The following is a 27,750-nucleotide window of genomic DNA, read 5'->3' as shown; positions in this document are numbered from 1 at the left end:
GGTTCCCCCTTGAACTATAAAATTGCTACCTGGAATGTCCTGGGCCTGAATAGCATGGGTAAAAGGTATAAAGTATACAGTCAGCTTAAGAGACGGGGAGTCCACATAGCCATACTGCAGGAAACCCACCTATTGTAACAGGAAGTCAGAGCACTTGCGAAGAGAAGCGTGGTCAGGTATTCGCGACAACTTACTCGGCTTTTGCAAGGGGAGTGTTAATATGGGTACATCCGGGAGTGTCTGATATGTCTTAATAAGTGGGAGACTAGAAGGTAGAGACATCACAATAGGGGGAATATACACACCAAACCAGGAACAGGGAGCTTTTCTTACTACACTTTCGAGGGTATTGGGTACCTATTTTACACAAGCCACCTTAATAGGAGGAGACTTTAATCGTATTGCAGATCCTACATTAGATAGGTCTCACCCACCCCTGCCTCGGTCCCAAACCACAGAAGTGGCTAGACTGTTCTCTGAATGGCAGCAACAATGGGGAATTGATGATTGCTGGAGGCATATCCACCCTAAAGCTCGAAACTATTCCTTTCATTCAACATTACATGACTTGCATGTTCGTCTGGACACATTCCTTGCCTCCCCTGAGATAAAAAGCGCAGTGGGAACAGCAGAGTACCTGTGCCGCACTATTTCAGATCATAATCCCCTGCTACTATCACTGGCATGGTGCAGGGAAAAACCTAGCATTCCAACCTGGTGTCTCAGAGCAGAGATGCTCGAAGACGAGGCATTTAAACACTCCTTGTTGGCGGCAATTGGAGATTTTTTTGCCCTTACTACAGCAACGGCATCCACTAGGGCAATAGAATGGGAGATATGGAAGATAGTCATCAGAGGAATATGCATAACAGAGTGTAGGGGGTTCGAACGTCCTTTGAATTAGAAATCCAAAAACATGGGGAATCCCTTAGAGACATTGAACGCCAGAGACCCAATCACCCAGAAGTGGCCCCTTGTCTTGCCGGTCTCAAGGAAAAAATTGCAGAGCTAACCGAAAAGTTGAGCCATTTTGATTACAGAAAATACTTGGCTAGGCAACACGCAGAGGGAGATTAAGCAGGCTCACTCTTGGCATGGCTGGCAGCCCCACCGAGACAGCAGACAGTGATAACAGAAATTGAGGGTGCAGCTGGTTGTCGTCTTTATGGGCAGAGTGCAATAAATACACGGTTTGCTGACTACTATTCCTGGGAAGAGGACAAACAGGTCCTCGCTGAGCCAATCTCGATAGCGGATGTTAAAGCCGCAGTTCAAAATATGGCGAAAGGAAAGGTCCAAGGAGCTAACGGACTTCCTGTGGAGGTCTATAGTGTTTACCTGGAAAACTAGCCCCACACTTGTGTAGCCTATATGCAGAGGCAAAAAAAGAGGGATGCTCTACCTCAGTCCACAAATTAAGCTATCATGAAACCACTTCAAAAGCCCGATAAACCGGAGAGAGATGTGCGCTCATACTGCCAGCTGTCCATGCTCAACTTGGACTATAAGATACTTAGTAGAATATTAGCTACCCTACTGCTGCCCTATATGACAAAACTGATATATAGAGATCAATCTGGGTTTGTCCCCAAGCGTAGCACTGCACAGAACATAAGACGGCTAGTCTCTATACTCCACTCTGAGTCTCCAACCGAGCAGCAGACGGCGATTATCTCAGTGGATATTGAGAACACGTTTGATAGCCTTAGGTGGGATTACTTAGAAAAAAGAAATGCTGAAACGAGGCCTGGGGCTCGAGTTTGTTAGATGGATGCAGCTACTCTATGCGAATCCCACACCACGAGTACGCACGGGTAGGACTATATCAGATCCATACCAAATTGGCAGGGGCACCAGGCAGGGTTGTCCCCTGTAACCCCTGCTCTTTGCGATAGCGGTGGAACCGCTTGCTAGAATGGCTCGATCAGGCATCTATTTTGAAGGGCTTCAAGTAGGACCGCAGATGCACTATATTGCACTATATGCGGATGATATGCTGATCTTCCTGGGAGACATGGAAACTGATTTGCCGGGAGCAATGACCATGCTGGAAAGCTTTGGAGGAGCATCTGGTCTACGGATAAAGTGGCAGAAATCCTCCATCTTCCCCTTAACAGAGGGGGTCTCGAAATGGTTGATATACGGGGGTTCCCCTGGGCACCCACTACATTCCGCTACCTAGGAGTTAACATATACCATAAAACAGCAGACTTACTAGAGGGGAGCATGCATAGTGCAATAAGGAGATTGAGAACTGATATGCAGTTTTGGGGGACACTCCCGTTAGGGGTTATGGGGAAAGCGCATTCCTTAAAATGATAATGCTGCCAAGATTATTGTACTATTTCTCTTCTCTTCCACTGGTTATACCGAAATCAGTATTCAGTAACATTAACTCCATGATATCCAGTTTTATATGGGGATCGAGTAAACACAGACTGGCATTGAGCACTCTTTAGAGAGACCCACCTCGGAAGGAGGGTTGGCGGCCCCGGACATGGAGATTTACTTCTGGGCTGGCCAGTTGCAATGGTTGGCAAGATCCTTAAGTGAGGATCCAGCGGATCAAAATACACAGTATGATTTAAGTGAACTACACCACGCCCTCCTGAGAGTGTTGCTGGCCCCTAGTGGGAAAAAGCAGCGATTACCACCGGAGTGGCATGCAGCGCGGGCGTGCTGGGAGCTTGGTCTAGGGCGCTCCTGTACGGCTATCCTTTATGCTCCAGAAATTCCAATGACCAGTCTGCAGCAACTGGTGGGGGGGCAGGCTTTAACAGGGATTAGGAAACTAGCTACATATAATATTACAGTGCTGGGGGACCTGTATCATAATGGGCAGTTGCGCACCTTCGCAGAACTGCGAGAACAGTATGATATTCCACCCAGAATGTTCCTTATATATAACGCGATCACTAGGATTATACATAGAACCTGGAGTCTCAGGAACCTCGAATACATGAAGGTTTCAGAATTATTTACTCACGCGGGGGAGACAGGGGTGTGGTTTCGGCAATTTACAAAGCCTTACACAAAGATACTTTTACTTCTCTGGATAAACTTAGATTGAAGTGGCAGACGGAGTTGGGGACTCCAATTGATGAGTGGAGATGGGCCAGGATCACCTCACATATATACCCCGCAACTAGAAACGCTTGTTTTAAATTAATAAACATCTATGTCTATCAGAGAGCTTATCTTACCCTTCACAGAATTGCAAAGATGAATGCCACTAGAGGTGGAGGCTGCCCCAGATGCCCAGAACCTGAGGCAGGGTTAGAACACATGTTATGGAACTGTCTGCAGATGGTGCCTTATTGGGAAGAGGTATATAAGAAACCACGACTACAGATGGGAGACAGCTTTGTTAGGAAATTTTCCCCGCCCCCCTGCCAAAAGGACAACCAATAAATATATTGAACTGGCGTTGATTTTGGTCAAGAGAGAAATTACGAGCCACTGGAAGGTAGCTGGGGCTCCTCAAATTCAAAGATGGCAGAATGCATTGATAAAATGGGCTGAGGCAGAGGGAAATATATTATATCAGGAAGCAGCACAGGGAAGAGGGTCCAGAGACCCGGCATGACAATGGAACACAATATTAGATTGCCTCAAACACCCAGACAATAGAATCTCAGACAGCTCGCGGGGAGCATCGGCTCGGATTCGGACGATGCCTCTACCACATAAATGTCAATATATGCTAAACTATGAAGGATCAGCTTATATGTACAGAAGTGGAATGAAAATTGTGAAATGGTAACTTGTATGCTGGAATACAGTGGGAGGGGTAGGGAGGGGGTTGTTCTACACAGTAGGTGTGTTTTTTTTTTTTTTTTTTTACAATTTTTGCTTTAAAAAGTTAATAAAAGATATTAAAAAAAGATTTTGTTTTAAAACAGGGTTAGTCTGCAAGGTGTAACAGAAGACCCTCAAAGCAGGACAAACGTAAAGCATTTATCGATGACAACAACAGATTTGAAAAAAAACAAACCCAGGAACGAATGAAAGTGATGGGCATGAGATGGGCGTGGTTAAAGCCCACCAAATAGATTACAACCGTTCGAAAATCAATGCTTACGTGCTGCTATGCTCAATCTAAAAAGTACACTTTATACAACAGTGAAAAATCATTAAGAAAACAATCTTTTCACTGGAGTATTTCAGAGTTGCTTACACACTGTTAGTCATTTTAAAAAATCCAGACAGACTAGCTAGTAATAAGTAAGGATTCTACTTAACTGGATAGTAATAAATGAGTCACAAATTAGATTACAACCAAAGGCTTTCTTATTATTAGTGCTTTCAGAATGTAGTTACCAGCTCAGCTCTAGTTCAGATGGCTATGAAATTAATACATTGAATAATGTCTGAAAATAACAATGAAGGACATATGGTGAATAGAACTTTTCTTGGTACGGAACAATAACATAGGTATACAACAATATATTGATCAATTTGCAAGTTACTGCATTAAAGGAAGATCCAGATATATGCACTTGGGTGGGTGGGGGGGGGAATACCATAAACACTACCCCTTTGTCTGGGGCACAAGATCAAATATCATTTCTGATAAATGATTACCCAGAAAGGACCATAATTAGTGACTCATTCAATCGAGGAAAAGTAAATCATCAATTTAAAGGCTGACTTCAGACAACACAAAGGCAATCTTGGTCTTGGATACGTTTATTTTTTAATTAATAATCCTATAACTATGTTAAGCCTATTCGTAGCACTACCTTCATCACAGACAGAATAACCAAATTAATAGCATACTTAACGTGGCTGATCCTGGCATCACTCTACTTTGGAGATAGGCCGTCAGCTATATAGAGTGAAGTATCAGTGCATACAGCCCCTTTTTCAGACCATTGAGGATATACATTTTGAGGGGGGGTGGTTCTCTTCCATTTCATATCCTAACTGGTACAGAGGATTGTAAATGTACTTCTCCCAAGAATATAATAAAATAAATAAAGTGGAACCAATATCCCTATGCATACAGTTTGTCCTAAAGATTGTTCCTATCCACTTTATCAGTTAAATAATCAGTGTAACAAATACCTTCCTATAGTTTTTTCACTAACAGTCAGAAAGATCAAGGTCATAATCTCAATGGTCGAACAATTGGCATGAAAGCCAGGTTTTGGAACTCATGCAATTTCTGCTCGAAAGGACACCGAGAATGTTTTAGTTTAGCAAATAACTTGCCATTAAAGTCCTACAGCCAAAATAAACTAACTGATAGGATCCGAACCCAGTTCTCATTTATAAAGCCAATTTAAAATACAACTGTTAACATACATAACTGTTTAACACTGTAGTTGTATAAAGTAGTAATGTTTAAGATCAGACCAGGACGTTGAATACAGTACCAGATTGCCATTCTGTACTTTAAGCCCTGTTCTTGAGTAGAGTAGAAACTTCACATTCTGCGTTTAAATAACTGTTTATTCATTTGTGGGAGGAGTGATGTTGCCACAACAACCAAGAGCACAGAACTGAGAAATATAAGGTTCCCAGATTTCGTACACAGTATGGTACGCAAATGAGTTCTGATCAGATCAAGCCCCATAAGCAGCCAGGACCTTCAAGTGAAACTATACTTTACATTCATATTGCTAAAAACAGCACTCATGGTTTCAGCAGTTTATATCGCAGGCGTATTTTTACAGTTTTGTTTCAGCTGATATCAATGTCACATGATTCACCCGCAAGCTTCTTTATCAAAGCCAGTAGTGCCTTCCTAAAGAGCATCAGCAATGATCCTATCAAATCTGTTATAAATACAACAGGGACCTTGTTTAAGACCTTTGTCTAAGAAGTTTCAAGCAGTTGGGGAGTTTCTTAAGAGGGAAGATATATCTCAGAAGGGTTGAGGACCATGGTTGTCTGGCCATATTTGGAGCCACCAGGTTGTGGGTGAGGAATGTTTGTCTCGATTTCCTGACCACACAGGGCATCAGTGGGGAGGAGGAAAAGCATATGCAAAAATTAATGCTAGACTATCAATGTGTTCATAAATAACTGGCTTAGGGCTACCAACAGACGTTTTGCGATCCTATCACTCATCTTTAATATCTTTAGGCAGAACCTGTAGTACTTTGGAAAACCATATGCGTTCTACTGCAGAACTGACACGTAAGCTGCTGGATAGAGGAGATGTCTGCATTAATGCTGTTAATAGTCCTTGGCAAAAGTTATGGCGGGTACCTGCTGAACAAAGTAGAGCAACTCAGATCTATGCATTTTTGAACCTTCAAAATGTCAAGGTCCCTTTACAAAACAAAATAGCAAGGTGCATCTCAATCCATCTGCTGTCCTTGTTTAACAGTGGACAGTCATGCCCGCTGAATGACCATATAAAAAAGGCCATTTGCACTTCACCGGTTTACATTTGCAAGGGGTGTTTCCTTGAGTGTCTGTGGCAGAAAGATGCTAGGAGAAGGTGCAAAGTGCTGGTGGTAGGGATGTAGATAACGATAAGGAAGTCCGTAAATTACCCACTGACTTTTCTAATTTTAGAAATCAATTGGGAATTATACCATAGGCAGTTTCAGTGTCACCTCATCTAGAAGACATAAACAAATTCTAACAATGAGTCTATGTTAAAGGCTCATTAACCAATATGGAGGCCGGAATCTCACAGAGAGCCAGCTGTCTTCCTCTACAGGCATACCATTGTCACATAACTATGCTTCTTTTAACATATGCTCAGAGAAGAAAGAAAAACATACAATAAAACTGCCTTACCTCCAAGTGTGCCTCTAATAACATTCAAAGCTTCTTGGTATTTTCCCAAACGCTCCAGTATCATATAGTAAAGTTCAACCTTAGACCAAAAAAAAACACATTATGGGGTTAAGTTTAAAAAACAAACAAAAAATAAAGTGTAGGTCAGATGAAAAGCGAGGGTGGGAGCAGTGACAGGTGAAGAAAGGGAGGATGTCACAGAGTGCAGGAAAGGGGGGGATGACAGTGCAGGAAGGAGAAGCAATGCAGGATAGAAAAAAGAGGGGGCAATGCAGGATGGAGAAAAGAGGGGGCAATGCAGGATGGAGAGAAGAGGGATCAATGAGAAGAGGGATCAATGCAGGATGGAGAAAAGAGTGGTAGACGCCGAGGACAGAAAGCATGAGGTGACACTGAAGAGAGAAAGGTGGCAGTGATGCAGAGGAGACAAAGGAGGGGGTGACACGGAAGAGAGAAAGTAGGAGTGACAATGAAGAGAGAAAGTGGGGTGTGACAACGAAGAGAGAAAGGAGGGGGTGATGCTGAGTAGAAAAAGGAGGAAGGAGATGCCGAGATGAGGACGGTAAGGGCTAACACCAAGAAGAGGAAGTCAAGGAGTCAAGTTGGAAAACTTGATTATTATTCCGCAGATATGAGCTTACTGTGTTCCTCTCCCTCTTCTGCTACAATGTATGGCTCACACAGAAAATATCAGGTATTGAGTGGATATAGACTGCAACTGGGAGAGCCCAAACAATGAAACTCAGAAGGACTTACCTGTGGTTCACAAACAAAGGATAAAGCCTATACTCAAAGACAGAAACTTTAGTTAAACTCTTAGAACCTATCACACCACAACAGAAGTGAACAGTGTAAAACAGTTAACAGTTAAAGGATGAACTTCTACGCCTTTTCTTCTTTCATAACTTTGCTAAGAAAGTGAACAGAAGCATGAGCTCTGCCAGTTAATGGGAGCACACTATTCTGCATCATTGGATATTTGTATGTAAATCCCACAATTGTTTCCTGACTTGACCTTTGTGGACCATAAAGTAATGCTTGTACAGGGAAGGTACCCTTTATAAGGCAGATCCACAAGTACTCCTTCCTCCCCACAGGAAGCAACCCCAAAATCTTGTCCTCAAATGGAGATGAAATACCCAATAAGCAAACTCTCATATCCCACAGCTGGCTTAGATAGTATGAGTGGGAGAAACTCTGATGTGGTATATTGCTTCAAACACAGTAACTGGCACACTCAGGCTACCCGCTACCTAGGAGTATATCCATATCAAGATCCCCAAGACCTCTGGGAGGGGAACCTCCATAAGGCCCTGGCTGGAATAAAAGCCCTTGTATACTTCTGGCAGTTCCTTCCATTGGCCCCAATAGGTAAAATCACCTTAGTATAGATGATCATGTTGCCCCCACCTCCTGTACTAGTTCACTTATCTCCAAATCATTCCACCTTGTTCCTTCAAGGAACTTGACACTCTCCTCTGTATGTTTTTATGGGGCTCCAAACGTGGCGGTCGTGCTCACGAGTTTATAGCTACCAGTGGACCGAGGAGGCTTTTGCGCCCCCTCCTTTGGGTCATACTTCCTAGCAGCACTGTTTCAATGGCTGTCCCGCTGGATAGCCAGATGTTTTCTGGGCCAAGCCTTCAACAAACAAGGACCTCTACTAGTGGCCCTGATCCGGGTTTTCGGCTACCAAAGGCTCTGCACCCCTCCCCCTGGCCCTTATTGGTGGTAGTCCCTCAGACCTGTACGGCCCAGATAAATCCCCTCTCCTGAGCCGCTTTGCTGAACACTCCTGTTGCCCCTGATCAGCCTCCTCCATGCCCCAGGCTTCTACACTGCTGGCAACTTAGTGCCAACGCTGGGTGACCTGTTCTCCAACAGCCAATTGGTTTCCTTTTAACCATCTGGGGAGGAGCAAGGACTCCCGTTGGCACAACTGGCCTCGAAAAATCTACCTGCCCACTTGCTATAGCAAGTCGTATTTTATTGGGTCGAGCTATTTTTAGGACCTACTCGGCCCTTTTGGCGAGCTGACAAACAACGGGTGTTCTGTTCAGTCAGAAAGTGCAGGAACAGTGATGACACCTTTAAATCTTGGTCTTATCTTGTCACATTTGCTCTGTGTTCACTGACAGGGGTCAAAAGTCAGTTTGTCTTCTTACAATTACTTTTCCTTCAGACTGCAGAGTTCCAGGATTCTGTAAGGTGAACTGTCTGGCCTGCTGTACAAAGAGTATGAAATGAAAGTCTGTAGGGTGGAAGTTATTTAAATATTGTGTGATAGGAAAAACCTAAGTCAACTGTACAAACATTTCAAAATATATTTCAGTAGTTAACAAAGTACATTTTTTGTATTTCTGTGTGATGAAAAAAATAATTAAACAGGATGAAAACAAATCATCTTGATGTACATATGCTAAATATGTTTTCTGCAACCTAATTTTCACATATTGTCACTACATTATACAGTTTTATCAGTAAAGCTGTAAGTTAGATGGTAGGTTTTGGACATTTCTTGGAAATGTACAGTCTGTAAATGACAGTGCACTACCACATTATGATGTAGTAGTATATTTATTAAAAGTGAGTGTTTAACCCCTTGGGCACCAAGGACGTAATGGTTACGTCCATGTACTGGCCCTCGGGGGGGGGTGCCCCCCATACCCCCCATGGCAGGGCTCGAAAGTCAATCGCTTCCCCTTCCACCATCCCCCCGTTACGTCTGATGACACCGGCGTGAGATTGCAAGCTGACCTCATCAGAGGCTGCAGATTGAAAGAAATGCAAAAACATTTCTCTTCCAATCATGTGATGGGGGCCTAAGAGGCATCAAAGGGAAGGAAAGGAATTTCCTTCTCTTTAATGTCTCTCAGAGTATTTCTGCTGAAATGCCCGCTAGGCACCAGGGATGTATTTTGAAAGTGAAAGTGGCATAAGGAGAGCGACCCCTTGGGCAAGGGTCGCTCCCCAAGGGGGTAATTATTTTCAAGGGCTTTTCATTATTGTTGGACATTTCTGCCTATTTTTGTAAGGTCCATCTACCCCCATTTTGGAGGGGGAGGGAGTAACCGACCAGAGACAGTTTAAAAAAAGAATAAAAAAAAAAAAAAGGGAGGGTGGGGATATGGCCATCACCCTTACCCCAAATAAATGGGGACAAAGTTGTTCTGCTAGTGGACAGATAGGGCAATTAACCCCAATTCACTCCCCCAGGGGGCAGAAAGCTTACTAGATGCCAGGGAATTAAAAAAAAAAAAAAGATGGGGTGGGGTGGTGGCAACGTACCAGTATGGGCATGGTTATGCCCCCACCCCAACTGAAGGGGGTAACAGTCTTTCAGCTCTCTCCCTGCACGTTAAACATCTTATCCCATGGCAAACAAGAGGACTTTGATTATTTCGGGGTTGGGTTTTACATTTGAGACATGAGAGATTGTGTAACTCTCAAAATCGACCCGCTTGGAATGGTGAAGGCTGCACTTTTTGGACTTTGGGACGGTGCCATGTAGAAAATTCGACACATCTGACAACTAAACATCTGGGTGAGTCCAGGGTGGCCCCGCACCATTTTCTCACCCACAATGCCCTTCAAACATCCAACTTTGCTTGGAATTACACATTTTTCCCCACATTTTTGTGAATCTGCAGGAATCCACAAAATTCCTACCACCCAGCATTGTCACATCTATACCGAAAAAAAGTCTGCCCCACTTTTTACCCTAAAAACGTTTTTTTCTCAAACTGCCCCTTTAGACCCGCTTTGGCTCCCCCTAATTTTCAACATGTTTTTGGCTCTTCCCTGTCACAGGCACTTGGGCCCACCTACACAACTGAGGTATCATTTTTTACCGGGAGATTGAAAACATTGGGTGGTAGGAAATTTGTGCCTGAGCTGTGATCTCGCACAGAACTGTGGGAAAAATGTGATTTTTTGTTTTTAAGCTAAATTTGAGGTTTGCTGAGGATTCTGGGAAAGAAAACACTGGGAGATCCATGCAACTCACACCTCCCTGGACGTCCTCGAGTGTCTAGTTTTCGGAAATATTTGTGTTTGGTAGGTTTCCCTAGATGGCTGCTGAGCCCAGGAGCACAAATGCAGGTGCACCCACCCCCCTCCCCACAAAGACAGGTAGTTTTGTATTTGAAAATTTGGAATGTGTCCACATAGGGTTTTGGGGCATTTCCTGTCGTGGGCACTAGGCCTACCCACACAAGTGAGGTACCATTTTTATCTGGAGACTTGGGGGAACACTGGGTGGAAGGAAATTTGTGGCTCCTCTCCGATTCCAGAACTTTGTCACCGAAATGTGAGGAAAAAGTGTTTTGGTTGGCCACATTTTGAGGTTTGCAAATGATTCTGGGCAACAGAACATGGTGAGAGCCCCACAAATCATCCCATCTTGGATTACCCTAGGTGTCTAGTTTTCAAAAATGCACAGGTGTGGTAGATTTCCTTAGGTGCCGGCTGAGCTAGAGGTCAAAATCCACAGCTAGGCACTTTGTAAAAAACACGTCAGATTTAAATGTAGAGATGTGTCCATGTTGCGTTTCCTGTTTTTGGGCATTAGGCTACCCATGCAAGTGAGGTACCATTTTTATCGGGAGACTTGGGAGAACACAGAATAGAAGAACAAGTGTTATTGCCCCTTGTCTTTCTCTACACTTTTGCCTTTCAAATGCAAGACAGTGTGTAACAAAAACGTTTATTTGAGAAATGCACTATATAATTCACATGCTAGTATGGGAACCCCAGAATTCAGAGATGTGCAAATAACCACTGCTTCTCAACACCTTATCTTGTGCCCATTTTGGAAATACTAAGGTTTCGTTGATACCCATTTTTCACTCTTTATATTTCAGCAAATAAATTGCTGTACACCCGGTATAGTATGAAAACCCACTGCAAGGTGTAGCTCATGTATTGGCTCTGGGTACCTAGGGTTCTTGATGAACCCACAAGCCCTATATATCACCGCAAACAGAAGAGTCCAGCAGGCGTAACGGTATATTGCTTTCAAAAATCTGACATCGCAGGAAATAAGTTAGAGTAAAACGTGAAGAGGAATGGCTGCTTTTCACCTCAATTTCAATATATATTTTTTTATTTTAGCTGTTAATTTCTGTAGAAAAACCTTGTAGGATCTACACAAATGACCCCTTGCTGAATTCAGAGTGCTGTCTACTTTTCAGAAATGTTTAGCTTTCCGGGATCCAGCATTAGTTTCAGACCCATTTCGGTCACTAACTGGAAGGAGGTTAAAAGCGCTAAAAATAGTAAAAATGGGGCATGTCCCAGTAAAATGCCAAAATTGTGTTGAAAAATTTGTTTTTCTGATTCAAGTCTGCCTGTTCCTGAAAGCTGGGAAGATGGTGATTTTAGCACCACAAACCCTTTGTTGATGCCATTTCCAAGAAAAAAAAAAAAAGCACAAGCCTTATTCTGCAGCCCTTTTTTCCGATTCTTTAAAACAAAAACAAAAATGGCTAATTTCTTGTTCTACTCCAGGGGAACCCACAAACTCTGGGTACCTCTAGAAGCCCTCGGATGTTGGGGAAAATAAAAAGACGCAACTTTGGCGTGGGTAGCTTATGTGGACAAAATGTTATGAGGGTCTAAGTGCAAACTGCCCCAAATAGCCCCAAAAAAAGGCCTGGCAGCGAAGGGGTTAAAAAAAAAAAAAAACTAAGAAACACTTCTGCCCTGACAGCAATGCTATTAATAAACTAAGAGGCAAGTCATAGATCATGTGTATCCTATGTGTTGGCTACATTCTTATTGGACATGGATCAAACGTTTAGTCTATTTAATCAAACAAATGAGGTTTTTTTATACAGCAGAAATGTTGAACTCACATATTTGAAGATGCACTCGTGTGAAAATGAAGAAAAAGGTGAATGTAAAATAAAATATTTGTGTAAAATAAAATATTTGCCTAGAATTACAAGATTTAAGACCTGTTTACATGTCAAGGACATTACAGTTAAGTCGAGTAGATTATTCAAGTTACTCGACCTGCAGGTCTAATAACATTTTAATGATTTTTTCGAGGCCTGCACAGCTCCTTTTTAGACAACTTAGCCTAACTTGCCAAACGTTCTGCGGCATCTCGGAGGAAGAACCCACCATACACGTTGTCCTACACACCATTTTTTAAATGGGAGACAGCTGCAACCATATCACGTGGCTATATAAAGCCGATCGTGACCTGACAGTCACCCCACTCACCACATAGCCCCACAAATGGGAGGATAACTTCTTAAGAATAATTCATGATAAGGAATGGAATCTGGCACTTGAATTCCATGGACAGGTCTCCCGAAACTCCCACTTCAAAAACATACAATTCTTCATACTCCACAGGGAGTACTTAACCCAGGCCCACCTAAACTTTTACTTTCCCGGGGCACAGATCGGCTGCCTCTACGCCACCAATGCTACTGGCGCTCAGTTCATGCCACCTTACGCAAGGTCACCGAGCTGCTCGATAGCACTACACAGGAAGGGTGCTCCCTAGTTATCCTGAAACACAGGAAGCACCAAAGAGGGTGCTCCTGCTTTATAGCTCTGGCGCTCCTGCTTTCCAAGTGCACACTCGCACTTCATTGGTGCTCCCGAATGCCACACCCTGACCCCATGGGGCTGCATGGCTTGGAGTGGTATGCAAATGGGGCACAGCAGAAAAGGATGCCCTTCAGTACGAGGAGGAATGCACCTGCCCAGTTGGCCAATCTCCTCTTAACTGCCCACCATCCTCAAGCACTTTGAACAGGCGGTCACACCTGATGACTTTCCTCCCTGATTATATCACAACACCCATAGACAAATCAAGACCACTCCCACAGCAGTAGGATTCCCCATTAAAACCCACCCACACAACTCCATCGCCCACACTCACAGTTATCGCAACCACCTTTTGTCCACCTGCCTACAGCACTCCACTGGTCTTATCCTTCTCACTTTGTAACACTTGGTTCCCCCCCCGCCTGCCCATCCCTTAACCCAGTTCACTGTCTCTCCTCAGTTACACATACAGGATACCTTACTATTAGTCTTGCCTAAACATACAATGTGGATGCTGCTAATAAACGTATGTATACGATTATACTGCTTTATTTCCTTATTGCCATCGTATTCACCTGCTCCTTTTTGTCACATGCTTATTGATTGTGAAAACCCAATAATTTTTTTTAAAAAACATTGCTTACAACAAAAAATGCATTTTCTTTGGATCCAACAGTGTGCGACCACTGCACAGAAAAAAGTGTACTGAGAAAATCTCTATTAGTCATTATCAATTATAATGAAACGTACCAATTTATTCAACATTAAAATCTTTCCAATGACAATTATAATTAAGTGATGCCTAAATAAAATACTACTATTCCTCAGTACTTACTTCAGCCTCTGCTTCTATCTTGTCATCCCTCACCATCTTTTCTACCATTCTCTCAGCAAGAGGCAGAAACATTGTTTTTGAGAGTTTTTCATCCCGTGCAGAAATGGACTAGAGAGAAAAAAAACATATTCCAAGACAAAGGGCATTAGAAATGTAAGTGCACATGCAAATAATTGCTCACATTGAATAACATTACATATTTATTATCTAGTTTTGTTGATTTGTACAAATTATATGGATCATTACTAGAGTGCTGGTTTACAGCAAGGAATTCACTCCATTCTGCTGAACCCTTAAAATTAACAACACCATGACTATCCAATAGGGAGAAGATTGAGATTTTCCATTTATCCATGCCAAGCAGGAATCTGTATTTCAATGTCAGGGGAAATTTTATAAGAAGTGGTCCTAATTGTTTAAAATTGGTGCACAAGAACTTTACAATCCAGAACAAGTTACCCAATTAGGCAAGCACTACGTATTTTCTACATTAATGTATAATTTGCATTACGGAAAATTAGTTGAAAGACTTTGAAACAGGAGCCATGTTAGTAAACTGGGACTACACAAGAATGAGTTATTGGGTCATTGGCTGTTGTATATATGGCACTCAGGGGTGTTTCATGAATGCTGTGTTGCATGTCTGTTCTCTCTTGATCAAAGGCCAGTGTTCCAAAATAATGCTGCACGTTTAAAAAGATTGGGGGGGAGTGGGGGGATGGGGAACGGGGGGGTTAATTAAAAAAAACAACAAAAAAAACAGCAAATTTCGGGAGGACCTTTGGACCACTAGCAGCAGGTCTTTAATGACTGGAAGAGGCGCTAGCGACACATTATGGGTGGCCTGACAAGGAGACCCTGACTCCTCCATCCCCCTCTGAAATCCACAATAACCAATTGGCAAGATGGCAGTCATGAGGGGGGCAGTCAGCGAGTGCAAAAACAAATAGGTGCCGAAGAGAGCTGGAAAAACGGAATTCTTCTGTTTGCTGCACTTATGAAGAGCAGTGAGGTGTGGTGGTCTCCTCAACTCTGACGCAGTGGACATGCCAGATAGAGCAGCAGCGTCAGGAGTGTTTTCAAGTAGGCTCCAATGCCTGGGTGGTGTGTAAGCAGTTCTGCAATGATGGTTCTGAGCCCAGTATGCACACAGCAGAAGGGGTGAGGAGATTTTACAATGTCAAACCCAACAACAAAACAAACAGTAGGGCTCTAAACCCAGAGGCAGACAAGATACATGAGAAATCACTAGAGACATAGGATGAAGGCAGTCACCAAAAGCTATAGTTTGGTAGATAAACACTATGGATGTGATAGAGCCCTGAAAAACAGAGGTTGCCCTCTCCCCCAGACAGTATACCACTGGAAGTAGGACTGTGATAAAAACTGGTAGCAGGATAGTGGCTGTTGATCTCACCAGCAAGACAGCAGAAGGACCACAATCAGAGAGGCCAAGGAAGAGAGATTTTAGCAAATGGCTAAATGGACAAAATAAGGACTTGAGGCTGCCTTTACAAAGGTGGCTTGTTAAGAAGCTATGGGGCAGGTGTAGGAAGTTGGCTCTGTATGCACTATTTCAAAGTAAGGAATAGTATGCACAGAGTCCAAGGGTTCCCCTTAGAGGTAAGATAGTGGCAAAAAGAGATAATACTAATGCTCTATTTTGTGGTAGTGTGGTCGAGCAGTAGGCTTATCAAAGGAGTAGTGTTAAGCATTTGTTGTACATACACACAGGCAATAAATGAGGAACACACACTCCGAGACAAATCCAGGCCAATAGGTTTTGTTATAGAAAAATATCTTTTCTTAGTTTATTTTAAGAACCACAGGTTCAAATTCTACATGTAATATCTCATTTGAAAGGTATTGCAGGTAAGTACTTTAGGAACTTTGAATCATTACATTAGCATGTATACTTTTTACATAAAACACAATAAGCTGTTTTAAAAGTGGATACTTAGTGCAATTTTCACAGTTCCTGGGGGAGGTAAGTTTTTGTTAGTTTTGTCAGGTAAGTAAATCACTTACAAGTCTTAGGTCCAAGGTAGCCCACCGTTGGGGGTTCAGAGCAACCCCAAAGTGACCACACCAGCAGCTCAGGGCCGGTCAGGTGCAGAGGTCAAAGAGGTGCCCAAAACGCATAGGCTTCAATGGAGAGAAGGGGGTGCCCCGGTTCCGGTCTGCCAGCAGGTAAGTACCCGCGTCTTCGGAGGGCAGACCAGGGGGGTTTTGTAGGGCACCGGGGGGGACACAAGTCCACACAAAAAGTACACCCTCAGTGGCACTGGGGCGGCCGGGTGCAGTGTAGAAACAAGCGTCGGGTTTTCAATGGAAATCAATGAGAGATCAAGGGATCTCTTCAGCGTTGCAGGCAGGCAAGGGGGGGGCTCCTCGGGGTAGCCACCACCTGGACAAGGGAGAGGGCCTCCTAGGGGGTCACTCCTGCACAGGAGTTCCGTTCCTTTAGGTGCTGGGGGCTGCGGGTGCAGGGTCTTTTCCAGCCGTCGGGAAATGGAGTTCAGGCAGTCGCGGTCAGGGGGAGCCTCGGGATTCCCTCTGCAGGCGTCGCTGTGGGGGCTCAGGGGGGACAGCTTTGGTTACTCACAGTCTTGGAGTCGCCGGAGGGTCCTCCCTGAGGTGTTGGTTCTCCACCAGTCGAGTCGGGGTCGCCGGGTGCAGTGTTGCAAGTCTCACGCTTCTTGCGGGGAGTTGCAGGGGTCTTTAAATCTGCTCCTTGAAACAAAGTTGCAGTTCTTTTGGAGCAGTGCCGCTGTCCTCGGGAGTTTCTTGGTCTCTTGGAAGCAGGACAGTCCTCTGAGGATTCAGAGGTCGCTGGTCCTGGAGAAAGCGTCGCTGGAGCAGGGTTCTTTAGAAGGCAGGAGACAGGCCGATAGGACTGGGGCCAAAGCAGTTGGTGTCTTCTTTCTTCTTCTGCAGGGGTTTTTCAGCTCAGCAGTCTTCTTCTTCGGTAAGTTGCAGGAATCTCATATCTTAGGTTCAGGGAAGCCCTTAAATACTAAATTTAAGGGCGTGTTTAGGTCTGGGGGGTTAGTAGCCAATGGCTACTAGCCCTGAGGGTGGGTCCCAAGGGGAGGGGGTCACATTCCTATCCCTATTGGGGGAATCCTCCTTCTACAAGATGGAGGATTTCTAAAAGTCAGAGTCACCTCAGCTCAGGACACCTTAGTGACTCCTCCTTGTTTTTCTCATGATCTCTCCTGGACTTGCCGCCAAAAGTGGGGGCTGTGTCCAGGGGGCGGGCATCTCCACTAGCTGGAGTGCCCTGGGGCATTGTAACACGAAGCTTGAGCCTTTGAAGCTCACTGCTAGGTGTTACAGTTCCTGCAGGGGGGAGGTGTGAAGCACCTCCACCCAGAGCAGGCTTTGTTTCTGTCCTCAGAGAGCACAAAGGCTCTCACCGCATGAGGTCAGACACTCGTCTCTCAGCAGTAGGCTGGCACAGACCAGTCAGTCCTGCACTGAACAATTGGGTAAAATACAGGGGGTATCTCTAAGATGCCCTCTGTGTGCATTTAATAAATCCAACACTGGCATCAGTGTGGGTTTATTATTCTGAGAAGTTTGATACCAAACTTCACAGTATTCAGTGTAGCCATTATGGAGCTGTGGAGTTCGTTTTTGACAGACTCCCAGACCATATACTCTTATGGCTACCCTGCACTTACAATGTCTAAGATTTTGCTTAGACACTGTAGGGGGATAGTGCTCATGCACATATGCCCTCACCTATGGTATAGTGCACCCTGCCTTAGGGCTGTAAGGCCTACTAGAGGGGTGACTTATCTATACTGCATAGGCAGTGTGAGGTTGGCATGGCACCCTGAGGGGAGTGCCATGTCGACTTACTCGTTTTGTTCTCATCAGCACACACAAGGTGGCAAGCAGTGTGTCTGTGCTGAGTGAGGGGTCCCCAGGGTGGCATAAGATATGCTGCAGCCCTTAGAGACTTTCCCTGGCATCAGGGCCCTTGGTACCAGGGGTACCAGTTACAAGGGACTTACCTGGATGCCAGGGTGTGCCAATTGTGGAATCAAAAGCACATTTTAGGTGAAAGAACACTGGTGCTGGGGCCTGGTTAGCAGGGTCCCAGCACACTTCTCAGTCAAGTCAGCATCAGTATCAGTATCAGGCAAAAAGTGGGGGGTAACTGCAACAGGGAGCCATTTCTTTACAGCAGGTCTAACACCTGTGTTATAAACTTTAACAAAACTGATATCACAATTGTTGAGTAGCAACCTGCGCCCTTGAGTTTGGAGAGACTCAAAGTGCTGAGGAAGATCTGAAACACTGCAGCAAGTCTAAGGATGTTGAGTAAGTACGCTGGCAAGGAGGAGGTATGCTTTGGGGCGAAACAGCAACTCCACTGCAAAGGAGAAATCTTTTAGCAAAGAAAGAGGCTTGATCGCTGAAAGACAGGGGACAGCAGCGCTAGAGCAGAGACCTTTAAGAGAGACATGTTACAAAGCCACTCCTGTTTGTCTGAGGCTCTCTAGGCCTGACTCAATCAGTACACCAGGAGGCAAATGATAAAGCATCCTAGATTTAAAATGTCCAACAAGATGGATCTATAAAGACAGCTCTCTTATCAATTTATAAAGATTTGAGATACAAAGTAAAGGTTGTGACTGCTGTGTAGTGGGGACTAGGGGGGTTGCCGAGGTCACTCATTCTCAGCATACGCAATGGTGACAAAGTATGATAGAAAGAATTTTCAAGGAAAATAAAGAGGAAATAGACTACATCAAAACAGAGAAGTTCAACTCAGGAAAATATGCAAAAATGTCTAGGGCCCCAAGGTTGGAGTGCAGTGGAGGCAATTGTCACTGGAGGAAAAATTAATTTTCTAAAAGAAACCATTGAAAGATCAGATATCAGGAGTAGCTGGCATCATGTATCCTGCTACTGGAAAAGCAGAACATCATGATTAAATTGAAAAAGAGGTCAAGGATAAACAACCTGAGAATCAAACCCTTTAAGTGCCGAGGCATATAGTGAGTGCTGAGAAGTCTGCAGCATTCTGGGCGCATCTAATCGAGCGGTCAGCAATAGTTTGCCCCTGCAACACAATTTGTTGGCCACGTTTCCGTTGCTCTTCTGGAAGGTATTAGAGGAGATCCTCCATTTCATTACAATGAGCTCTGTCTAGAGAGCAGAGCTTGGAAACTGGCTATCTGCCAATGATTAGGGGCTTGCACAGCTACTCTATACCTGCCATATCAATCTTTTTACTTTCTTTGCCAGGTTGGGGAGAGTCTCCAGTGGGCTGGCTATTAGCTCTTTTCTTGGCGGTGGTAGCCACTATAAAGTCTGGCGGCACTTGTGATCTGATAAACGGTCAGATGGAGCTGGTTTGTAATTTTTATCTACCCTTGGTGTTATTGTTCTTGAATGAACAGGCTCTTGAAAAATGCTGTTTGCATGTCACATACCAGAGAGCATGGGGAGATATTGAGTGTCCCTGTGTGTGCTGGTCAGCGTATCAAACAGAAAATACTGTTCAACAGGATCCTTGTGCAAAGGTACATTATGGTTTGCAGCTGCCCTAGCAATGACTTGTTGGTAGCTGGTAGTATCCTCTGGAGGGTAAGGTCTGGCAGGATACAAATGTTGATCTGTATTAATAACAGTCTGGATAATAAAAATTCCAGGGATCCTAATCTGGTGGTATTTCCTCTAGATAGTGTTCCTCAAATAATTGTGAACCCTGTGGAGTGCGGTCTCCCCTCAGTTGGAGAAGTGGGAAAGTGAGAGGGAGGCGAAGTAGGTGGAGGTGAAGTAGGAGGAGGAACAGGATAAACAAGCTCCTCTGTGGAAGCTGTCTTTTCCTTAGGGAGTTTTTTTTAGGTTGTGTGGTGTCCAGTGCCTACTTGGAAGATTAACTTACTTTTTAAATTAACTGTAGTGGAAGCTAAAATTCACCCTGTACCTTCCTGAATAAATATTTAGCGCTGTCTAGCGTCCATTGTCTCTAATATTGGCTGAATAGGTGACGGCATGGTGGAGGAGTGGCTTGACTCCAAATGCTTTGAAGGAACATTTTCTTTTGTTTTTTGCACCAAAATTTTAGGTCAGATTTTTGTTTTTTGCCGCAGAGCTCAGATCTGAAGTTGCCGGCTTACAACCAATGTGGTCGTTGCCAAGTGCTTGGTGGTGAAAGGTCAGACCGAAGTAGATGAGGTCAGAGCCAATGATTCAGCCACATTCTTCATTGTTTTCAGTACTGAGCTGATGGGTGAGGCATCTGAAAAAAAATTCCAAGACTGTCCATGGCTTGAATGCACAAGCGGTCCGGGGGTGACCTTGGGATGTTTTTTTTTTTGTTTGTTTTTTTTTTTCATGGGAAAAAAAAAAAAAGGCGGGGGGCATTGTACTCACAGTTTGCACTGAACTCCTCTCTTTGCTCTCGACATCAGATTGGACGTCTGAATCCAAAACTGGGATGGAGATTACTTGCTGGTGGGACTCCTCCTGCGCATGTTCTTCACCTACGATATCCGGGGTGCCATCTCGAGATCTGCGCACCATATCTAGCCTATGAGCTCTTCGATCTCAGAGTGTCTTCTTGGACCGGAAGGACTGACATGCCTCATGGGTGGCCTCTTGATGGTCTGGCGAGAGGCATAAGTTACACACTTGATGACGATCGGTGTAGGGGTACTTAGAAAGGCACCAATGGCAAAACCAAAATGGCGTCAGTTCCATCGGGCTTACATTCTCTCTGGTGCCAAGAGTTTCAAGGCCTAATGGCTAAACGTGCCTCCACCCCAAAGGGCATATGATAAAAAAACTGGAACCAATATTGAAGAAAACGGTTGATGTGAGAGTCCGAAAACCTCAATCTAATGTAAAATGCAGTTGAAAAGAAAAGACGGGGGAAAGTCTCACTCTGGACTGAGTCAAAGATGGAGCGAAGAATTACACGTCCGAACCAGACAGTCGAAAGAAAACAATTTAAAGGACTCGATGCCCATGCGCAGTATAACCAAGAGGGAGAAGTCCCTCGATCCCGTGACTCCAAAAACATCTTTGAAGAAAAACAACTTGTAACACTCCGGACCCAATACTTAATGGCAGGACAATGCAAAGCATGTGTATCTAAAGCCACACATGCCGCCAAACAGTGTGTTACCGAAGATAAGTAACATGTTCTTCTGATATGTTCCTCACCTTTTCAATAGATATCAAAGCAGTATCTACTGGAGCACTGCAGCACTGAGCAGGCAAAATGCCCCTCTTGGAGGATCTTCTGTCCAGAAAATAGTGCTTCATGAACATATGGAGGGCCGATCACATAGTTGCCTGGAAGATGTTTAGGACAGGGACTCTGTATGCCTATGTAGTGGTAAGCAGCTGTGGCCCTGGTGGAATGGGCTTGCAGTTACTCTGACGGCTGCTTCTTCACCAGCACATACCAGATTTGAATTTACAGCATGACCCAGCACATGATTCCCTTTGATATAGCTTTGCACTTCTTAGCTCTGGAGAAACACCACAAAGAGATGATCATTTACCCATGTTTTTAGATACAATCAATGTAAAAGCTGAGAACTCTTGAGGTCCAAACGATGGACTTTTTCCTCCTCCATAGCAGGGTGAGTAGGTGGTTAGAACGCCTCCATGATGGTGTTATTTCTGACTTGGAACAACATCACAACTTCTGAAAAAAAGGAGACTCTGGTAAGCAAAACCAACTTATCTCAGAAGAAAGTGGTGTACCAAGAATGGATGCAAACCACCTGAAGTTCCCTCACTCTTCGTGCTAGGGTGACGGAAATAATGAACACAGTTTTCAGGGTGAGGAGCTGCAGGAAACAATTGCGCAGAGGCTTTAAAGAAGCACACGTCAGAAATGTCAACATTAAATTCAGATCCCACTAGGGCATTAGAAAGGGTGAAGGAGTACAGATGCTGTAGCCCTTTCAAAAACCACATCAGAACTGGTGATTTAAATAAAGGAGGCTGATCAGGTAACTGAAGAAAACCCATCAAGGCCGAAAGATACCCTTTTGACAGTGCCCAAAGCAAAGTCTGTGTGGGCAAGAGAAAGAACAAAGAGAAGCAAATCAGAAAACTTGGCATGACATGGGGGTCAACCTGGTAGATGACGTACAAAACCAGACACTTTTCCCAACAACAGGCAAATACAGTCTTTGTCTATGAACGTCCTGCTGCCAGCATAACTTCAACAACTTCCGACATGAGGTCATTGGCATTCAGCTTCTGCCACTCAATCTCCATGCATGAAGAGGGGGAATACGCAGGTCAGGATGCAGAACTCGACCTTGCTGCTTCAACAATAGGTCTACTCAGAATGGAGATACACAAGTCCAGCAGCTCTGGATACCACACTTTTCATGCAATGCCGGATCCACTAGCATGATTTGGACCAGATTTTCTCGAGGGCATGAGCGGTAACGGCGGAAAGACATACTCAAGACCTGACTCCGAGCAAGGTATGTCTTGGAAACTCCAATGCACAAAAGTGCAAACACTGAATGTTCTGAATGGTGGCAAACTGAGACAATGTTTTGCCTGTTTGTGAGGACACTTAAAGGTGAAACTACCACTTGTGATCTGCAAGGTGACGGCAGCTGAGTTGGTCTGCCATGGTGCTCAGGTAGCCTGTCAGGTAGTTTAACACCAATAAGATCCCTTGCAGTTCAGAGGAGCAAGGCCTCCAGGCACAAGGTCCGAGACCCCCATCTCACCCTGTTTGTTGCAGTACCACATGGCAGTAGTGTTGTCCGTGAGGACCTGTACCAGCCTCCCTTTGACGGATGGTTGCAAGGCTTTCAGTGACAAGCTGAGTGCCCTCACCTCCAAAAGGTTGATGTGGAGTAGGGACACAGCCGGAGACTAGCAGCCTCTGATCTCCGCCTCTCCCAGGTGGCCACCCCAGCTGAGAAGCGAAGCACTGATCAACACTGCCAGAGCTCTAGAAGGGGAAGGGAGAGGGCTCTCATGTCTCCTCTGAATCTGGACCAGGGCAGAGAGGTTCCCTTGATTCTGGGCCCACTGGGACTTCAGATTCCACTGCAGAGCTCCTATAGGCCACCCGGCGTGCTTGACCAACATGACGCAGGAAGTCCTAAATCCCAGCAGCCTCAGAGACAACCTCACTGAAATCCAGGACTAACGCTGAAAGATCGGGATTACGACTTCAATGTCCTGGAGGAAAGGCACAAAACTGAACTGTGCCCAGAATGGCTCTGATTAAAGTGAGCGTGTGACAAGGTGTCAGGTGGGACTTCAGCACATTTATAGTAAACCCTAAAGATAACAGGAGGCTTGCCATAGTCTGGAGGTGGCTGACAACTGCATGGGACAAGCCCAACTTCAACAGACATTCATCAAGGTAGGGGAAGACTGGCATCATTGACTTCTGAAGATGTGCTGCCACCATAATGTTCGAAGCGCCTATGCCCAGACCAACTTAGCCACCCGCTTCCCCATAAAGATGGTCCAGATTATCCTTTCTGTCATAGGCAGTCATTCCAACCGCGGCGGGCGGTGGTAGCCGCCCGCCTGGCGGGAACCGCCGAATGACCGCACCGCGGTCAAAAGACCGCAGCGGCCATTCTGGGTTTCCCAAAGGGCCGCCCGCCGGCCCAGCGGGAAAGACCCAGCAACGATGAAGCCGGCTCAGAATGGAGCCGGCGGAGTTGCTGGGGTGCGACGGGTGCAGTGGCACCCATCGCGATTTTCAGTGTCTGCAAAGCAGACACTGAAAATCATTATGGGGCCCTGTTAGGGGGCCCCTGCACTGCCCATGCCAGTGGCATGGGCAGTGCAGGGGCCCCACGACACCCGTTCCCGCCATCCTGTTCCTGGCGGTAAAAACCGCCAGGAACAGGCTGGCAGGAAGGGGGTCGGAATCCCCATGGCGGCGCTGCAAGCAGCACCGCCATGGAGGATTCCCTGGGCCAGGGGAAAACCGGCGGGAAACCGCTGGTTCCCCTTTTCTGACCGCGGCTTTACCGCCGCGGTCAGAATGGCCCAGGAAGCACCGCCAGCCTGTTGGCGGTGCTTCCACGGTCCCCGGCCCTGGCGGTCATGGACCACCAGGGTCGGAATGACCCCCCTAGAGTCAATACTGGGCCGAATCCAACAGACATTGCACCCAATGCCGACTGAATCCTGTTGCATGCATCCGAACACAGAGTGTGAAGACAGGCCTTGAGAGCAGCTATGTGACCCTAGAATGGGATTGGGACTGGGCCTTCAAATTTGAGTGGGATTTGGAACCGCCGCTGTAGGAAGTTGGCTCTGTATATACTATATCAAAATGAGATATAGTGTGCAATGAGTCCAGGGGTTCACCAAGAGGCTTGGCAGAGGCAATAATAGATAATACTAATGCTCTATTTGTGGTAGAGTGGTCGAGCAGTTAGGCTGATCAGAGGGTAGTGTTAAGTATGTGTTATACACACACAAGCAATAAGTGAAAACACACATTCAATGACTTAACTGCAGACCAATGGGTTTTTATATGGAAAAATATTATTTTGTTTATTTTTAGAACCACAAGATTCATTTAGCAGGTAAGTACATTAAATGAAAGGTACTTTGCATAGTAATAGTTAGGACTTTGAATCAAATCAATATGGTACACAATTTTCATTAAAATTACAAAAATCTTTTTTAAAAGTGGACACTACAATTTTCAACAGTTCCTGGGGGAGGTAAGTACAGTACAGTTTCTGAGGTAAGTACCACACTTACGGGATCAGTCTCCAGGGCATAGGTAGCCCAGTGTTGGGGGTTCAGGGCACCCAAAGCACCCAGCAACACAGGGCCGGCCAGGTGCAGAGGTCAAACAGGAGCCAAAATAACGTGGGCGCCTAAATAGACAGGGTAATCCGGTTCCAGTCTGCTTGCAGGTAAGTACCCGGGGTGTCAGAGCAGAACAGGGGAGTTTGGAGGAGTACTGGAGGGGCCCCAAGTAGGCAAAAAACCTCACCCAGCGGCACAGGGGCCGCCGGGTGCAGTGTGCAAACAGGGCATCGGGTTCTCAATAGAACTCTATGAAGGGAACCAGGGGTCACTTAGGCACTGCAGGCAGCGCACAGGGGGGTCCTCTCGGACAAGCCACCGACTGGGCAAGGGTGAGGGCCGCTGGCTGGTCTTTGCTGCACTGGTGGTCGGTTTGTCAGTGCTTCTCCAGGTGTAGGATATCTTCGTCCTAGGCAGTCGCAGTTAGGGGGTCCCCGGGATTCGCTTTGCAGGCGGCAGCGTGGGGGTGCAGGGAGGTCAGCACAGGGTGGACACATCGTCTGAGTCGTCTGGGGTCCTCTCTGGATAGTTGGTTTCTCTGGACACGGGCCAGGGGTGTCGGGTGCAGAGTATTGGGGACTCTTCTGGATAGAGGTGGGAGTCCCTTTAAAGATGGATTTCTTTTCTTCTGGTTGGGTAGAGCCGCTGCCCATGGGAGTTTTTGGTCTTCAGTGTTGCAGGCAGTCCCTTGGAGTATTTTCAGAGGTCGCTGGTCCTGTAGAATGCGTCACTATTCGGTTGCAGGGTCTTTGAAGCAGGAGACAGCCCGGTAGGGCTGGGACCAAGTCAGCTGTTATCGTCTCCCCTTCTCTGCTGGGTTTTCAACTCAGAAGTCCTTCTTCTCGTGAGTTAGTCAGGAATCTGAAGAGCTGGGTTCAGGGTTGCCTCTAAATAATAAATTTAGGGGTGTGTTAGGGTCAGAGGGCAGTAGCCAATGGCTACTATCCCTGAGGGTGGCTACACCCTCCTTGTGCCCACTCCCTCTGGGGAGGGGGGCACATCTCTATCCCTATTTGTCCTAATCCTCCAAAGCAAGATGGAGGATTACTCAAGGAGGGGGTCACTTCAGCTCCCTAGGGGTGTACCTGGCTGAGGGGGTGACTCCTTGTTTTTCTCATTATCCCTCAGGAGTTGCCACCAAAAGTGGGGGCTCGTCTGGGGGTGGGGGGGGGCAGGCTGGAGTGCCCTGGGGCATTGTAGCACCAGGCTTGAGCCTTTGAGGCTCACTGCCAGGTGTTACAGTTCCTGCAGGGGGAGGTGTGAAGCACCTCACCCAGGACAGGCTTTGTTTGACCATAGAGTGCACAAAGGCACTCACCTCATGTGGTCAGACACTCGTCTGGACGTGGCAGGCTGGCAGAGACCGGTTAGCCTAGCACTAGCAGTTAGGCTAACATACAGGGGGCATCTCTAAGATGCAATATGGGTGCATTTTTCAATAAATCCCACACTGGCATCGTGGTACCAAACTTTCCAGTATTCAGTGTGGCCATTATGGTGCTGTGGAATTCGTAATGACAAACTCCCAGACCATATACTCAGTATGGCTACCCTGCACTTACAATGTCTAAGAACTGGCTTAGACACTGTTGGGGCATAGTGCTCATGCAGCTATGCCCTCACCTGTGGTATACTGCACGATCCCTGAGGGCTGTAAGGCCTGCTAGAGGGGTGACTTATCTATGCCACGGGCAGTGGTTTGTGGGCATGGCACACTGAGAGGACTGCCATGTCGACTGTCTTTTCTCCCCACCAGCACACACAAGCTGCAAAGCAGTAAGCATGCACTGACTGAGGGGTCCCTGAGGGTGGCATAATACATGCTGCAGCCCTTATGGACCTTCCCAGGCCACAGGGCCCTTGGTACCAGGGGTACCTTTTACAAGAGACTTAACTGTGTGCCAGGGTTAATCCAACTGGGGGAACAAACGTACAGTTTTAGGGAAAGAACACTGGTGCTGGGGCCTGGTTAGCAGGGTCCCAGCACACTTCCAATCAAAGCTAGCATCAACACTTAGGCAAAAAGTGTGTGTGGGGGGGGGTGTGGGGGGGGGTGGGGGGGGGGGGTGACCATGGCAAGGAAGGCATTTCCTTACACAACCACACCCCCCCCCCCCCCAAATGAAAGTCACCAACATATTTTTGTTCTTGGATACAAAGTTTTGCCTCACACTCCCTAATGGCATTGAGATGCATTGAGATGCAGACTCTGCCAGTGTTGGAGTTGTGATCTGACACAAGATGTAACAGGCATACCTGGTGGGAATCTGACACCAACATCTGCTTGTGACGGAGCCCGATCGCCCGATAGGTTTTAAAATCTGACTATTTTTTTAATTTTATTTTTATATTGGGGGGGGGGGGGGGAGAATGACATGCCCTGCACAATGATATCACTTTCAGAGTGGGACAATGTCAGTGCAGAGCTGCACAGTGCCACCTTCCGGCATGCAGAGGAACTGCTGAAAACTTTTCAGATCCAGTTTCAGTCACACTTGGGGAATACTCAAAAGGTAAGGAATCTGTCAACAGAAGTCTCGATGAGAATAGATTATTACTAGAGTTACAAAATATGCACTCTGTTTAAGCAGCAGTTAGTTGGGGAGAACAGGAAAATTAATGGCCTAGGCCTCTCCAATTACAAAGGTTTACCATTTTTGCATGCACAGCGGTGCCACCGAGGTCAGGTGCTCCATATTCCTATTCAACAAATGGAGAACTGATCCCACCCAATCTCAGGGTGAGCATCACCTTTTAGCACAACATATCTGCAGTAAGCAGAAGGCAGACTATGTTTGAAC

The 27,750-nt window shown here is 45.8% G+C and overlaps 1 protein-coding gene across 2 annotated transcripts in view; it reads right to left on the bottom strand.

Moving 5' to 3' along the window:
* The window catches only part of NAA25 (N-alpha-acetyltransferase 25, NatB auxiliary subunit), a 561,072-nt gene that overhangs the window by 483,345 nt on the left and 49,977 nt on the right, over positions 1-27,750 (bottom strand). For both annotated transcript variants that reach the window (XM_069214819.1, XM_069214820.1), the window contains exons 6-7: positions 14,156-14,263; positions 6,757-6,835 (exon numbers count right to left, since the gene is read on the bottom strand). In XM_069214819.1, the coding sequence (XP_069070920.1) occupies positions 6,757-6,835; positions 14,156-14,263 (187 nt within the window). The remainder of the gene's footprint in view (positions 1-6,756; positions 6,836-14,155; positions 14,264-27,750) is intronic.

The sequence above is a fragment of the Pleurodeles waltl genome, chromosome 11 (genome assembly GCF_031143425.1).
Source record: "Pleurodeles waltl isolate 20211129_DDA chromosome 11, aPleWal1.hap1.20221129, whole genome shotgun sequence".
NCBI lineage: Eukaryota > Metazoa > Chordata > Amphibia > Caudata > Salamandridae > Pleurodeles > Pleurodeles waltl.
The sequence above is the reverse complement of the archived record's forward strand: the minus strand, read 5'-3'. Positions and strand labels throughout refer to the sequence as shown.